This window comes from Panthera onca, chromosome B4 (genome assembly GCF_046562875.1).
Source record: "Panthera onca isolate mPanOnc1 chromosome B4, mPanOnc1 haplotype 2, whole genome shotgun sequence".
Lineage (NCBI taxonomy): Eukaryota > Metazoa > Chordata > Mammalia > Carnivora > Felidae > Panthera > Panthera onca.
In genome coordinates this window covers 121,227,828-121,243,178 of record NC_138345.1, presented here as the reverse complement: position 1 = coordinate 121,243,178, position 15,351 = coordinate 121,227,828, and the positions used below count along the sequence as shown (strand labels likewise).

Below are 15,351 nucleotides of genomic sequence, written 5' to 3'. Positions count from 1 at the left end.
ATATTTAACACCTATCTACATTTGGGTTCTACAATGCATAGCATTGCAATTAAAAGAACGAATTCTGATATGAGACCTTGAATAAAAATCTTAATCCCCACCATTTCCTGGCAAGTGTTTTAATCTTCCTAAGACAGTTTCCTCCTTTAAGAAATGGAGATGATTCCTACCTCAAGAGTAATTGTAAGAATTACATTAGTTAATGTATAAAGTACCAAGCATGTTATATGTCACAGGGTTTAAGCCTTCCTTAAACCATTAATACAATAGAAACTATCAGATTTAGGAGAGATTGTAGGGATCGGAGATGTTTATTGAATGAAAAGGCACCCGAAACCAATAATATTGCACTGTATGTTAACTAAAATTTAAATAATATTTTCTTTAAAGGAGAAAAAGTCACCAATAGCACAGATTTCTTCCTCTCCTTTGTAATTGCTTACCTGCCTAAGGACTGGAACCTCAGCTCACCGCACTGTCACCTGAAACGCCCATCAAGTTATCAAAGAAGGCAATGTAAAAACCCCAGGTGTATCTTCTTGTAAGGACCCGGACTGTTGAACCGGAAAGCGAAAAGTACAAGTGTTACAACTGACCTTCGACCCGCGCTCCCCCATCGGTCGCCTGTTTATTTAAATGGTGCGTCCCCTCGGGTGCCACCTGGTAACATTTAGGCCCAGCGCTCCCGGCGGATTCGCGGGACGCGGCTGGAGGCGCCAGTTCTCCCAGGTGTCCGCGGCGCTCGGCGACCCCGGCCACCCCGAGCCCGGCACCCCGGTGAGGGCTTGGCGTGGCTAGACGAGCTCGGCCGGCTGCGGTGGGTGCAGAGGCCTCCGCGCCTAGCCACGTCCCCCCCTTCGCGGGGCGCTCGGAGCCGGCGGGGACCGATACCTGGAGGACGCCTCCAATTCCCGCGGGCGCCACGCCTGCCGCGCCCGCGGCGCGGGGAATAAGAAGTGAGCGCCCCGCCGCAGAGGTAAAGCTGTGCGCCGCGGGGCCACGGTTGGAACGCAGGACCCGGGAGACCCAGCGACCATGGACGCGCCGCGGGGCATCGGCACCTTCGTGGTGTGGGACTACGTGGTGTTCGCCGCGATGCTGCTCATCTCCGCCGCCATCGGCATCTACTACGCCTTCGCGGGGGGCGGCCAGCAGACCTCCAAGGACTTCTTGATGGGCGGCCGCAGCATGACAGCCGTGCCCGTGGCGCTGTCCCTCACCGCCAGCTTCATGTCGGCCGTCACCGTCCTGGGCACCCCCTCGGAGGTCTACCGTTTTGGGGCCATATTCAGCATCTTTGCCATCACTTACTTCTTTGTGGTGGCCATCAGCGCGGAGGTCTTCCTCCCGGTGTTCTACAAACTGGGAATTACCAGCACCTACGAGGTAAAGGGTGAGGGTGGGTTGGGGGGGAGGGGAGGGGGCAGGATTTTCAGGCTCTTGGAGGGATTTTCCTGGGGGCAGACTCACCACCACATCGAAATATCTCCCTGTCCAGGTCCATTACCTCCTCTGCCCTCCCCTTTTGGGGAGAGGTGTCCTGTGAAGTCCACAAAAATCTTGGAATTTGCTCTCAGGAGCTCACTGACAAAGAGAGGCTTCCAAAGTAAACGGAGTGATTTGGATTAGTGCTAAGGCGCTTTCTGCTTTAACATCTTTGATTCCGAGTCAAGGGGAAAGATTTTAAAACTTTTTATCTGGGGGAGGGTAAGTTGTTCAAATCTCAGCCTCTCCTCCTTGAAAGGAATCCCCTTGTTCCAGGTCCATAGGCACCACTCACTTTCCCAGGATCGCCTGGGAAGAATTTGCGCACTCTCCCCTCCTTGCCCCTACACACACACACACACACACACACCCTCCAGAGGCACATGCCCAAGTGGGTAAGGTGCTGTAACTCCTGTCCCAGTACCTACATTTGAGATCAGAGTCTACCCCTTACTAGCTGGGTAACCTTGAATGATTTATTTAACCTTTTGTGCCCATTTCTTTCATCTCAAAATGAAAGTAATAATACCAACTACCTCATCTAGTTGTTGGGAGGATTAAATGAGATGATGCAAGGATAACATTCAGAATAGTGTCGGGGGCTGGGTGAGTGCTGGGAAAACGTGGGCCATAAATATTTGTGGTGACAGTAGCAGACGTGGTTATCTTGGGATAGCTAGGAAGATTTGGCTGAAAGGTTCTTAAACAGTTCTGCCTTTTCTCTCAGTGGAAAAATGATTAAGGAAGGCACTTGTTGGGATGAGCACTGGGTATTATATGTTAAGTGATGAATCACTGGGTTCTACTCCTGAAAGCAATACTACACTGTATGTTAACTAACTCCAATTTAAATCAATAAATAAAACCATCTTTCCTGCTGCACAGCTCCATTGGTTATAGGTTTTCTCCAGTTGTCTGCAGGAAAGGGCTTTGGAGAGGGAGGGAATGTTTGGTTTAATTTAAAGAACTGTTGAATGTGAGCGGGGTGGGGGTGCAGTTCAGCACCCTTAGTGGTCTCTTTATCCAGGCACTAACCCACGAGGCACATGGGCAAACCTGCAGAAGTTTCCTCTCGCACAGGTCATTATCCAGAGGGCTCTGACACTCATTCTTAGCCTTAAGTTCAGGTACCTTTTGCTCCAGTCCAGAGCCACTGGAAGGTGGTTTCCTAGTGAGGCTGGTTCAACTGGTGCTGGCTACGGGGCCTCAATGGCACAACAAGTGTTAGTGACAAACTGCCTGGGCTGTGGTGATGCCATCCAGGGTGAGGCACCCCTGGGGCAGCAATGCCTTCCACTCACTCTGGTCATTGTGTTTGGGAGAGTTCAGTCATCATCCCAGAAGGGAGCAGAATGGAATTTGTTTTGCTCAAAATTAACAAACTGGCTGCCCCAGGCCAATCTTAATTTTCTTTTCTTTTTTTTTTTTTTTTTTTTTGACCCTTAAAGTGTTTTGAAAGAAAATTAATTTAGCATTTATGATGTTGAGAAGTCAAATACAATTCCAGATTCTAGCTTCTTTTGAAAATTTAGAAGCCTGGTGACACTGGGCTCACATTCCCTCGGGTGAATTCCATGATCAATTCCCAGTTTTACAGCCATTGTTCTCACTTCCTGTTAATTCTCGTAGCTGCATGGTTACTTTCTCATGATAGAGAAATCTTTATATGCATTTTTGTCTTTCTCAAAAATGCAAAAGGGAACATGGACAGGGTGAAGGGAGTACTTGGTTTTGAGAGAGATGTGAGAGGACATATTTCTTAGTGGATGTGAGGAATAGTCCAACATTTTAATATATGAACACCTGGCCAATCCACTTGTGTATATTACTTTATGAGTCCTTAGGCAGTTTGAGTCTGTGAGCTCTGATCTATAGTCAACCAACTCCAAAACTCAGAAAGGGTTTGAAGAACCTGGCAAGAGGACTTCAGTCCCCAGAGATGAATGCTCCTCTCATAAGCACTGACCCATGCCTCCTCGGGACAGCAGCATTAATTCAACCAGAAACAGATTACCCATACATTTCCAGCGGTGGAGGCTGTTAGCAGAGTTCCAGCTAAAAATGGCAAGAAGTTAATGTTTACTGAATGCTTAATACATGTGTGGCACTGGGCTGCATGGTTTACACACATACATTATCTGACTCAATACTAAAACAATCCTTATAAGGGAAGTGCTAAGAGAGCCCCATTTTGCAGACAGACTCAGAGTAAGTTAAGCTACATAAGAGTGTGAAGCAAAGTAGACACATGCCTAGAGGCTGTGCAGTGGTGCATACTGCCTGCTTCTGAAGCCTCTGGTGAGTCTGTTATAACCCTTAAGCAGGGCTTACAAGAGTACAGAGAGAACAAGGGAAGTAGAACAGAACACACAGAGTTGTGGGCACGCTGGCAGCTTGCATGACTGGTGGGTGCCCAGCAGCTGGGGTCAGGGAAGTTAAGATAACATGCTTTGTCCCTGACGATTGGCCATAGCAAACACTCTCCTGTAACTCTTTTCTATTTGTTTATATATGCCTCAGAGGGCACCACCTACACAGAATTAGAAGTCCAGCGCTGGGTGATATACCCTGGTATTCTTGCTCAAATATGAAATCTCTTCCTAACTTATATTTCTTTAGCTAGAATTGGCTATTCAGAAGCATATCTGCTATCTATTTATCACTGCTTTTAAAGTATAGGCCTGATAGGTGTTAGCCGCTTCCAGACCCACAGATAAGAAGGTAATGCAGGAATACAATTTCGTTCACCACTTCTTCAGGATCTTTCTGGATCCACAAAATCTGTGTGTTGGAACTGAGTTGTCTAGGTATATATATATAACCTATAATCCCTAAATATATATGTATTTTTGTGAATTATATGTATTTATATATATTATTCATATGTATTTATTTTGAATACATATGTATGTTTATAATTATGCATTATATTTATCTGTGGATTTGGATGCCAATTTTTAATGTCTTACTTTTGAATAACAAGTTACAATATTTCCCCATCCATTTATATCACTTGATAGCCTCCAAAACCCTGCAAAGTAAGAGGGGAAAGAATTAGTACTGTGATCCTCATTTTCAAGAGGAGGAGCCTAAGATTTCCAGTGACTTCCCCGAGCTTGTGGAGTCATGATTGGGACTGGGTCAAGGGCTGGAACTCCTCCACAAAACTATGCTGTGCTGTGTGTTTTTTACCTGTTAGTTGTTTTTTGAAGGTCCTACCATGCGTCAGTGCCACCCACTCACTCTGAGTCTTAGAGACATGGTCAGTTTGCCTATTTATTTGGAATAATGTAGTGGTTCCCTGCCAAGATTTCGGCATCAAATAGTCCTAGACTTGCATTGTGGCTGTGAGAATTGTTAGGTTGCAACTTTGGTGTTCTCTCTGAACCCCAGTGCCCTCTGCTCTGACTGGTAGTACTGGCCTCTGGGAATTGTTGGAAGGACAGTGTTTATAGCAAGCACTCTATAACTGTCACCTGTGTTTATGGAGCAAAAATATCTCGTGTCCTTGCCTCTGATTATTACTTAATGTCAATTTTTCCTTCCTCTTTCTTTTCTCCTGCTCTATGAAAAGACTTGTTTTCAGCTTTAAAATTCTCTCTACATGAGTAATATTCAAGTTAAAGAATGAGAACCTAGCTTTCTTCCAGCTCTAAAATTCTATGACTCTAACTCTATAATATATTATGACATATACTATAGGAGATAAGCAGATTATATTTTAAGATGTCAAGGAAAGTAGGAAGAATTGGCAGTTGTTCATTGGCCCCGAATGGAAACTGACATAGACTGATTTAAATAAAAAATAATTTATTTGTGAGGATACAGGGGTAGCCCATCAGAGAGTGAAAAGATGAGCAAAGAGGCTGTGAAAAGGATGGAAGCCAGGATGGCCTCTTCAGGCCACTGTCAGGATCAGTCCTTTTTTGCTCCAGCCATTTTCTGTCTTTATATTATGCCTCTAAGATTTAAGTATCCATTGGAGAGAGAAGGTGATTGCCTGAACTTGGGTCATATGACCATCCCTTGGTCAGAAGAGGCAGGGCACCTTGATAGGCAGTTCCATCACAATTGCCTGCAGTGGGAAAGGTTGATTCCAAAATGGATCAGGGAAATATCTAAAGTACATACCAAGACAAAGGGGAGAATGGCACTTTGCTCATTCTATAAATGCAGAATATAATCCACTTATATATATTCTTGAAAAGTCAAAACTAGGGATGGAGAACAGATCAGTGATTGCCAAGGTTTAGGGGTAGGGAGAGAGTTTGACTACAAAGGAACAACATAACGGAGTTTTCTGGTGGTGATGGAATTGTCCTGTATGTATTAGAACCTAATGGCCTGTACTTTAAAACAAGAGTTAATTTTGCCGTATATATATAAAAAGAGTAGTAAAGTAGGAATACAGAATACAAATCTTATGAGGTTGCTTTAAATTTCTAACCCCTTTACCTATTGAGCAGCTGATGTTTCACAACAGTATAAAGTTTTCACATATTAACCATTTTTCACTTTTTTGGAAACAGTATTTAGAGCTTCGATTTAACAAATATGTTCGTCTCTGTGGAACAGTCCTCTTCATTGTTCTAACGGTAAGTTACTCTCCATTAGTTTGTTTTACCTTTTGTCATCTGAAATGTTTGAACTAAGGCATCTGGGCCAAGCTTATCTGGTAAATGAATGAAACATAAGAAAGAGATGTTGAAAATAGGAGACAAAAAAGCAAAAACACTTGCTGTTATACAGCATCAACTCTTAAGATCATTAAACCGTGTTTCAGCAAATGCCCCACTTCTTGGAAAACAGAGTGTTTCAAGTGAATGCTAAGTATTACATTAATCAACTAACAGTCATGTTGCTTCAGGAGCACATGCTTTTTCCTCTCCCACCTCTGCTTCTGCCCACCAAAGTGACTGAGATGTCATCATTACTGAAATGACAAAGATATTTGAAGGAGCTGTAGGAGCTGATGGTAGGAATTGTAACAAAGGGAAAACAAGTAGTATGTTTCATAGTGTTTTGCAACTTGTTGAGTACAGGTTTGTAAAAATTAACTGACATAGGAAGACACTAGGAAATAATTTCATTTGCTTGAAAGCATGCTCACAAAAGTGAATCAGTGCTCTCTTTTAAAAAGCAGAAACTTATGCCCTAATTGAAGTGGTCATCGAGTATAAAACAACAGAACTATGCACTCTGGAGTTTTTAAAGCCAAGTACAAGTCAGGTAATATAAGTAAATGCAAATATAGATTTACTGATTGACACAAATGGAAAGCAAAGATTTGCCAAGCAGTGAATGACAGAGAACACTTCCCAGTCTTCATCCAGGTTGCTGGAGGCTTGTCATGATTATTGTCACATCATTTATATCGGTCTTCCTCTTGACAGGTAAATGCTTTTTGGAGGGATGGGTTTGTTAATGAAGATCTAGGAAGGAGTTTTCATTCTCATCCCTATTGGTAATTCAATTCTCCAATCACAAGCAACCCTAAGTATTTGCTATAGCATAACAGAGTGCCTTTGTAAATTATTTAACTTGACTCCATTTTTTATCTCTGTAAATTGCATAACTTAGATTGGTCCTTAACACTTCCAGTGTAAAAGGAAGGAGCCCTTTGGGGTCTGGTAGAGATTCCGACAAAGAATTGAGGCCAGTATCTTGCATTTACCAACTGTTTACTTCCTCTTTGGATCATTTTTAGAAATGCCTACAGAGATGAAAAGTGGGGAACAAGTGTCAAGAAGGTGGCCTGTGGTCATGTTTTCAAATTTTCAAGTTGGTCCGGATAATGACTGTGGAAAGTTCATTACTACAAAAAGAGGAAAGCTTTACCATCTCCCTCTTGAAGGACTTACTTCCATTGACCTATCCATGTAGTATAATCGAACATTCAAATACTACATAATATGGCTTTTTTCATCATTTGTCTTTATAGAGTAAACATGGAATCATAGAGAATCATAGAACCATATGTTTTTATAAAGTAAATCACATAGAATATATATGAATATACAGGATACGATATACAGTATTTGAAAAATCTAATGCAGTGAAAATAATATCCTGAGAAAAAAAGACCACATTTATCATACTACTGTGCCCCAGATTCATAAATATTTGTTAGATATATGAATGAAAAATAATATAGAATATCAAAAAGATGGAATATAGTTTTTGTTGGCTTTCAGGGTTTTTTTTAAGTTCAAATTTATAGTTTTGTTTAATTAATTAGCATGCAAACTTTTTGAAACCAGTTTCCAAAATTATTACTGTTTTCCCCAATTAAGTATGCAGTGATTAACAATAGTTTGAAGTATGAATGAGGAACCATCTTTTTTTTTTTTAGGTTTGTATTTTTTCTTTCCTTTTAATTGTTTAGATCGAGGAAAATTGATTTCAAGCTTCAGTTGATGGATCAATGACTATCTGCACTGAGCACCATGTGAAAAGTCCGTATTTTTACTTAATTTTTTTTATTTTTTACTTTTTATTTTTTTATTTTTTTATTTTTGAGAAGTCCGTATTTTTAACAAAATTGGCCATAAAAGATTTCTGTAATCTATGACCACATCACAAACGGTAAAGAATCAGCTTCACTTAACTAACATTTTCAAGTTACAGATTTTATCATGTATACTGAAACTACTGTTTTAATTCATAATTGAGTTTATAAAAAATTAATATTTTATTTTATAATTCATACAGTATATTTGGTTTTCTTTTTCCCCTAGATTCTCTATACTGGAATTGTTATTTATGCCCCTGCCCTGGCTTTGAATCAAGGTACATTTTAGAGTTAACAATTATGTCACCACATTTGGGGGCTCATTTTTAAATAGACTTTATTCTCTCCTTGGGGAGGGGGGAAGATGGAAGAATGCCTCCAGTAACCTGCATCAACTTGGGGGGAGCAAGATGGCTTTAAGTGTTTACTCTCACAGCTTCTTTGAGTTCCTGGGTCAATAGCTCCAAAAGATCTATGATTAATAGGAGGGCAGACCTCACTGAGGAGTGAATCTTGGATGTACCAACCAGCCACGCTCCATTCCTTCAGAATGAACGCCCCCTGTAGTCTAAGTCATGAATGGCTGCACTTTCTTCCTTGGTAGCTGTAACCAGGAGCCCATAGTCAAGAGGCTTCTGTGTTACTCAGCTCAGTTCCATCATGAAATCTGGCAGGGAGAGAAACTTTTCTTCTTCCCATTTCTAACATGGTCCATAATTCAAGAGAGGGAGATTTGTGTGACTTGAAATATCAAATCTTTCCTAGTGACACAATGAAAGATGGCTATAGTATCCTTTTAAACAAATGTATGAAGATGGTGCTGATCAACAAACTACCCTTTGGATTTGGGCAGATAAAAGCCATGGAGCTAGAATAGTTTACTGAACCAAAGATGCCTGTTAGTTAGTCTTATCTGCAAAAGGCTTTCGGGGAACCCCATATCCTTTGAATTCTTATCAATCAGATGTGAATTTATCTCTAAAACTGCCTTGTAAAATGGACAAGTGGACTTTGATGGGAAAAATGTGATGCGGTTCCTGTGAGTTAATATAAAATGGAAGAACCCTGCTAAATCCACACTCTCATTTCTTGATTTCATGATAGACAGATAGTAATTATAACCTAAGTTTATAAAGTATAACTATATCATTACAAAGAAGAATTCCATGATATAATGTGCTCTTGAATTCTGAATGACAGGCATGTTCCATGTCAATATTACCAACATCATGAGTGGGTCGATTTCATGTATAAAGAGCTGACTATAAGCTTCATAAGTTACCTATTGGCCTTAAGTGTAACTAAAGATGTTGGCTTTAGGGTTTTAAAGTACAGTTATGGCAGTAAGAGAGTACTGCTTTCCATCTGTGAAGAAATTGAGGACTCTGATCTTATCAGGTTATTGTGCCATTCACTAGGAATTAGGACCCGAGACTGCATTTTGACTGCTTGAATATCAATTGTGTATTTTACTGTGACCAAAGCAGTATATACCAGCATAAATATAGTACTGGCTGTGCAACAGATGCTCCAGAGAAACTTGTTTAACTGAAATGGATCTTAACATTCTTTGGGTCTGATCATTTTCTTTTTACTTTTTTTTAAAAATTATAGAAAAATTCAAACATATACTAGAAAAAAGAGAATAACATAGTAAACTCTAGTGTATCTTTAACTCCACTAAAAATGATCAACTCTTGGTTTAATTCACTCTGTTTCACTCACTAGATTATTTTCCTGTAAATCTGAGATATTTTATCATTTCATGTGAATTCAGGGTCTTTTAAAAATAGGGATATGCTTTTTTTTTCTCCACTGAGTTAAAATTGACATATAACATTGTATTATACTATAATGATTCAATATTAGTATGTATTGCAAAATGACCACCACAATGTCTAGTTGGCATCTGTCTCCATACATAGTTAAAAAATTTCTTTTTCTTGTGATGAGAGCAAATTGGTATTTATTCTCTTAGCAACTTTCAAATATGCATTATAGGATTATTAACTATAGTCACCATGGTATACATTACACCTCCAGGACTTACGTATTTTATAACTGGAAGTTTGTACCAGCATGTGTTTTGCAAATACAACTATACCATTTTCATATCTAAAATATTAAAATCATTTTTTTATATCATCAATATGAAGTCAGTGTTCAGATATCCCTGATTTTCCCCCCTTTTTATTGTATTTCATCATATGCATCTCCAAAATCTGTTTATCCATTCTCTTATTGATGGGCATTGGATTGTTTCCAGTTTTAGGCTACTCTGAATTAGAGCTACTAAGATCATTCTTGTTCAGGTTTTGTTTTGTCTTGCTTTGTATTTGTTACAACCTCAAAGCAGAATGTGACTTGAGCACTACTTTTTCACTCACAAAACTTGCTGAGTTACTTTTTGAACAGCTTTATAACATACCTACGTAGGCTTGTAATTTTGCTACCTCAAACAATGTTTTTCTTTGGAAAACAAGCTCTATAGATAGTGACTCTCATCAAGTCAGTTCAGCTTAACATACTAGTTTTTAGAGGCCTGTCACATGTAGTAGACAACTACAGGGGATAGAAGATTTAAAAAGTAGATCCTAGAAGGTGAAAGGTATTTGAACCAATATTTTTCTTTTAAACATCAAGGGATAGCTCAGAACACTTCAGTTACAAAAAGTTTGGTCTTACTAAGGAATCTGCTAGGTAGCCAAACACTTCAGACCGTACAGTTAACACTAGGTTACTTACATCTTGCAACAAATGCTACCTTGTCCTGTTAAAATAAGCCAACATGGAACTAGGTAGAAAAGGAAAACTAGCTGGGTTTTAGTTCCTACTTATCACAGCATCACCCTCAGAAAGTGGTTCTTGTCCTGCCATACAGATTTTTAAAATGTTAACAAAAATGAAGAAAAACATCCTTGAATATATTATCAGGGGGAATGAAGATAAAGTATTGAATACCTGTACAAGTAATTCTTGGGGCAGCGCTTACTCCAGTTCTTCCATGCGTGACATGTCACCATCCCCCAGGAAGAGCAGCATCTCTTTGGTTACAGCAGCATTGCCATCATCAGCAGTGGGGTCATTTTCATCAATAACCAAGACCAAGTTTGATCATCTTGTAGAACCTGTTAGCGTGTGTCTGGGGATTCTCTTTTGACACACGTTTTTATTTCTAGTGGGAGAATACCTGGAAGCAGTATAGGTAAACATACACCTATTATGACCCAGCTCAGGGCAGGTTCATGTACAAAATTTAAGAGAAACTGGCAAATAGTTTTTCAAAATGAATGTACCATTTTACATGCCCACTCCACAATGAATGCATGTCTGAGTTACTCCAGTTGTGCTCCTGCCTTGGCTTTGAATCAAGGTACATCTTAAAGTTACCACATTTGAGGCTAATTTATTATATAGGAAAACAATTGACTTTTGCATATTAACCTTGTGTCCTGCAAACTTGCTATAATCACTAGTTCCAGGAGTTTTTTTTTTTAATATCAATGATCATGTCATCTGTGAACAAAGAGAGTTTTATTTCTTCTTTCCCAATCTATATACCATTTATTTCCTTTCTTGTACAATGTTGAGAAGAAATAGTGAGAGAGGGCGTCCTTGTCTTGTACCTGATGTTAGTGGGAAAGCTTTGAGTCTCTCACCATTAAATAGTGTTAGCTGTAGGATTTTTGTAGACAGCTTTTATCAAGTTGAGAAAGTTCCCTTCTATTCTTAGTTTATTGAGAGTTTTTATTATGAATGGATATTGGATTTTGTCAAATGCTTTTTCTGAATCTTTTGATATGATCATGTGATATTTCTTTTTCAGTCTGTCAATTTGATAGATTCCATTAATTGATTTGAAAATATCAAACGAGCCTTGCATACCGGGGATAAATTCCTCTTGGTCATGGTGTTTAATTCTTTTTATACTTTTTTTGGATTCAATTTGCTGATCCTCAATTTGTTGAAGACTTTTGCATCGGTGTTCCTGGGAAATATTGGTTTGTAGTTTCTTTGTAATGTCTTACCTGGTTTTGGTATCAAGGAAATCCTGGCGTCATAGAGTGAGTTAGGAAGTATTCCCTCTGCTTCTATTCTCTGAAAGAGGTTGTAGACAATTGGTTTAATTTCTTCCTTAAATTGTTAGAAGTTACCAGTCAGCCTGCCTCAGCCTAGAGCTTTCTGTTTTGGAAGGTCTTTAATTACTGATTCAATTTCTTTAATAGATATAGACCCATTTAGATAATTTATTTCTTGTTATATGACTTTTGGCCCATTGTGTCTTTCAAGGAATGGGTCTATTTTATCTAGATTATCACATTTGTGGGTAGAGTTGTGACCCTTCCATTTAAAAAGAATACAGTATGCCTCTCCACTTCTTAGGTAAATGGTGGCAAATTATACAACTTTTCTCCTTCTTGGTTCCATCTTAGTAACATGCACAACTCATTTCGAGGAGTGGTAGAATAGTGTGTTTACTGAACCATGATGACCAATATTCTATGACCCCATTCAGTCTAGTTAACTTCCTCACAATATCAAGTTGTTTCTTAGCTTCATTACAATAGAAATGCTTTCTCATGTATTTTATTTAGCCAATGTTGGATCTAGATGCTGTCTGAGGGTAGAAACTAGGTCCATTTAACTCATCAAGTAAAATTTTAAACTCCACTTGTTTGGGGACATTTTATGAGATTTGGACCTAGTTTTAGGCAAGAGTAGAGAGGTAGGGAGAAGATAGGTGCTCTACAAATGATATAGATTCCTAATGATGATTTTTTGAGAAGTATTTTTTTTATACACGTTTCACAGTTACTCATGCGTTTTCTTTTTTCCTTTCAGTCACAGGATTTGATCTGTGGGGTGCAGTAGTGGCAACAGGTGTGGTCTGCACATTCTACTGCACACTGGTATGTCAAGGACATTATTTCTCTTTTCACTTTATCCGCTTGCTTTGCAAAATGGAAAATTCCAGTAGTTGTGTTCTGCAAACCGCATTGTTCATGTGTAATATCCTACTCTTATCTCCCACAAGTGTAACTTTTTGTAAGAAATATTCAATCTGGGGAAAAATTTGATTCTTTGTAGAACATAGATCATAACTGAAACTTCTTTCTTTTATCCGAACCATTGTAGTGGTCCTGAATTTTGTCTTCTGATTCATCTTTACTGTTGCTAAATTATTATAGTTGTGTTCATATTATTCCTAGGCTCCAAAACCTGAGGTAGTTTCTCATTGCCTATAGGTAGGAGTTACAGTCAAAATATATAACATCCATATAGTATGGACACTGGTATTATTATGGATGCTAGTTCCTAGCAGTGGTGCAATTCTCATGGCATCCCTGACATACTAGGTCTTAAGACTTTAGTTGCTGGATCTTCTACAAGATGGGGATCTCCAGGAAGGGATGTTTCAGCCAAGGACAGAGGAACTGGAGAGAGACTCTTGGCAAGTTTTTGGTAGTGGCTAGTACAAAATGATTTTAGTACTTCAACAACTGGTATGACCTTCTATATGCATACTTGATTGGATATCAGCCCTGCCTATGGGATAAAGTCCATGAAAATGCCTCTTGCAATTTGACTCTGAATTTTCTTCCCAACAATCTACCTATACCATTCCACTTTGTTTCAAAATGTATATCTGGCTACACTCAACATGCTATGTACTTTGACTTTTTATGCTTTTACCCATGCTGTTTTCTCTTCTGGGATGACCTTTCATCTTTGCCTCTGCTTCTGTCTGAAGGCTTGGCTCAAATCTCACCTTCTCTTGAATGTTCTCCCAAGCTTACAATCTATGTTGAATGTACCTCTTGGCCCAGATCCATGTTTTCATTATTTTTATCCAACATAGCATATAAGCATGTAGATTATTAATAATGTCTGATAAAAGCATTAATCCTAATATACTTTTCTCCTCAAAGGGTGGTCTTAAAGCAGTTGTCTGGACAGATGTTTTTCAAGTTGGGATCATGGTAGCTGGATTTGCATCTGTGATTATACAGGCTGTAGTGATTCAAGGTGGGATCAGCACTATTCTAAATGATGCCTATAATGGTGGAAGATTGAACTTCTGGAAGTGAGTTGCTATTTACCTCCTGATCAATAGAATTCTCCTTTTTTTTCTATAAAAATAATCTTTTTATTGAAATAGTAAGTTTATAATAGACCTCTAACAAATAGACCTCTAAGAACATAGTACAAAAAATTGAAGCTGACAAGTTAATGTGTGAGGGGTTTCCACCAAGTCTTTAAGGGGTTGACACAGTCAGTTGGTTAGTTACATGGTACTTAGAATGGTCCTTCTTCCTGAGAAAGGACTGATAGCAAAAGAGTAATTTTCTTCCAGATATTTAAATCTGGAATTGGTTAAAGGGTAGGGTAGGGTAATTAGAGAAGAGATAGTTGGGAAATAAGAAAAGGAAACCTTTCTTAAGAGAAAAACACCAGAAGATCATGCTGCCATTTTCAGTTTTTTGTTTCAAGCAGCCTAGAGAATTTTTCTATTGCTATTGCCCCAACAATATATAGTATATTATTATTATATTTCATAATTGTATATATGTATTAAATGTTATATAAAATTATATATTATTTCTAGAAAATTTACTAGAAAATTTATGACTAATGTTTCAAGTATCAGTAGATTGTGTAATATAGCATATCTTAAGCAGTTATTCATGTTTCCTGGAGAAAGACCAGTGGGAAAACTAGACATTTCATCCCAAATATATCACACAACTTAAAACAATATTTAAAATACCTTCCATTGTGGTTCAGTAGTGTCATTCTTGTTATCATGTTCAATGTGGAAAGGGGCTTATTTTGACTTGGACCAGCGTATTTCCTCTTTAAGAAGCCCTACTTTGAGACACACAAGCTGAAATCACTGGCAAGAAGAAAAAAAGAAAAGCATTTCTTACTTGGTGGCTCTCTTCTAGTTTTTGAAAATGGCACTAACATTTGAGAAGAGATTTTTTCAGAAATTGGACAGGGACAACATATTAATTTTCAGAGATGAGTTGAATTATGACAAATCAATTTCAACTATTTTCTATTATTACTATGACTACTTCAAGATTCAGATTCCAAGGAAGAGCACCTCCAATTGTCCTAGCTTGGGCATGATTCCATACCTTAGTTGGGGCAGAGCAGGACTTTGTATTGACAACCACTTAGACTATTTTATGGGGCAATGGTTGTTTCCCAAAGCGTATTTGGGTTGCCATTACTAGAGGATGGGAGAATGGATACCAAGAAGCAGAAACAATCAGTGGCCACGCAGAAGATCTTGATTACTCCCAAATCTCTTCCTAGTAGGCTTAGATTGAGGGGAGAAGGTTTGGAAC

At 38.9% G+C, this 15,351-nt stretch overlaps 1 protein-coding gene across 2 annotated transcripts in view; it reads left to right on the top strand.

Annotated features, from left to right (window-relative positions):
* Positions 1-939: 939 nt before the first annotated feature.
* Positions 940-15,351, top strand: part of SLC5A8 (solute carrier family 5 member 8) — a 61,223-nt gene continuing 46,811 nt past the window's right edge. For both annotated transcript variants that reach the window (XM_078449553.2, XM_081796224.1), the window contains exons 1-5: positions 940-1,386; positions 6,015-6,080; positions 8,223-8,274; positions 12,839-12,906; positions 13,927-14,081. In XM_078449553.2, coding sequence (XP_078305679.1) covers positions 1,036-1,386; positions 6,015-6,080; positions 8,223-8,274; positions 12,839-12,906; positions 13,927-14,081 — 692 coding nt within the window. In that variant the 5' untranslated portion in view covers positions 940-1,035. The remainder of the gene's footprint in view (positions 1,387-6,014; positions 6,081-8,222; positions 8,275-12,838; positions 12,907-13,926; positions 14,082-15,351) is intronic.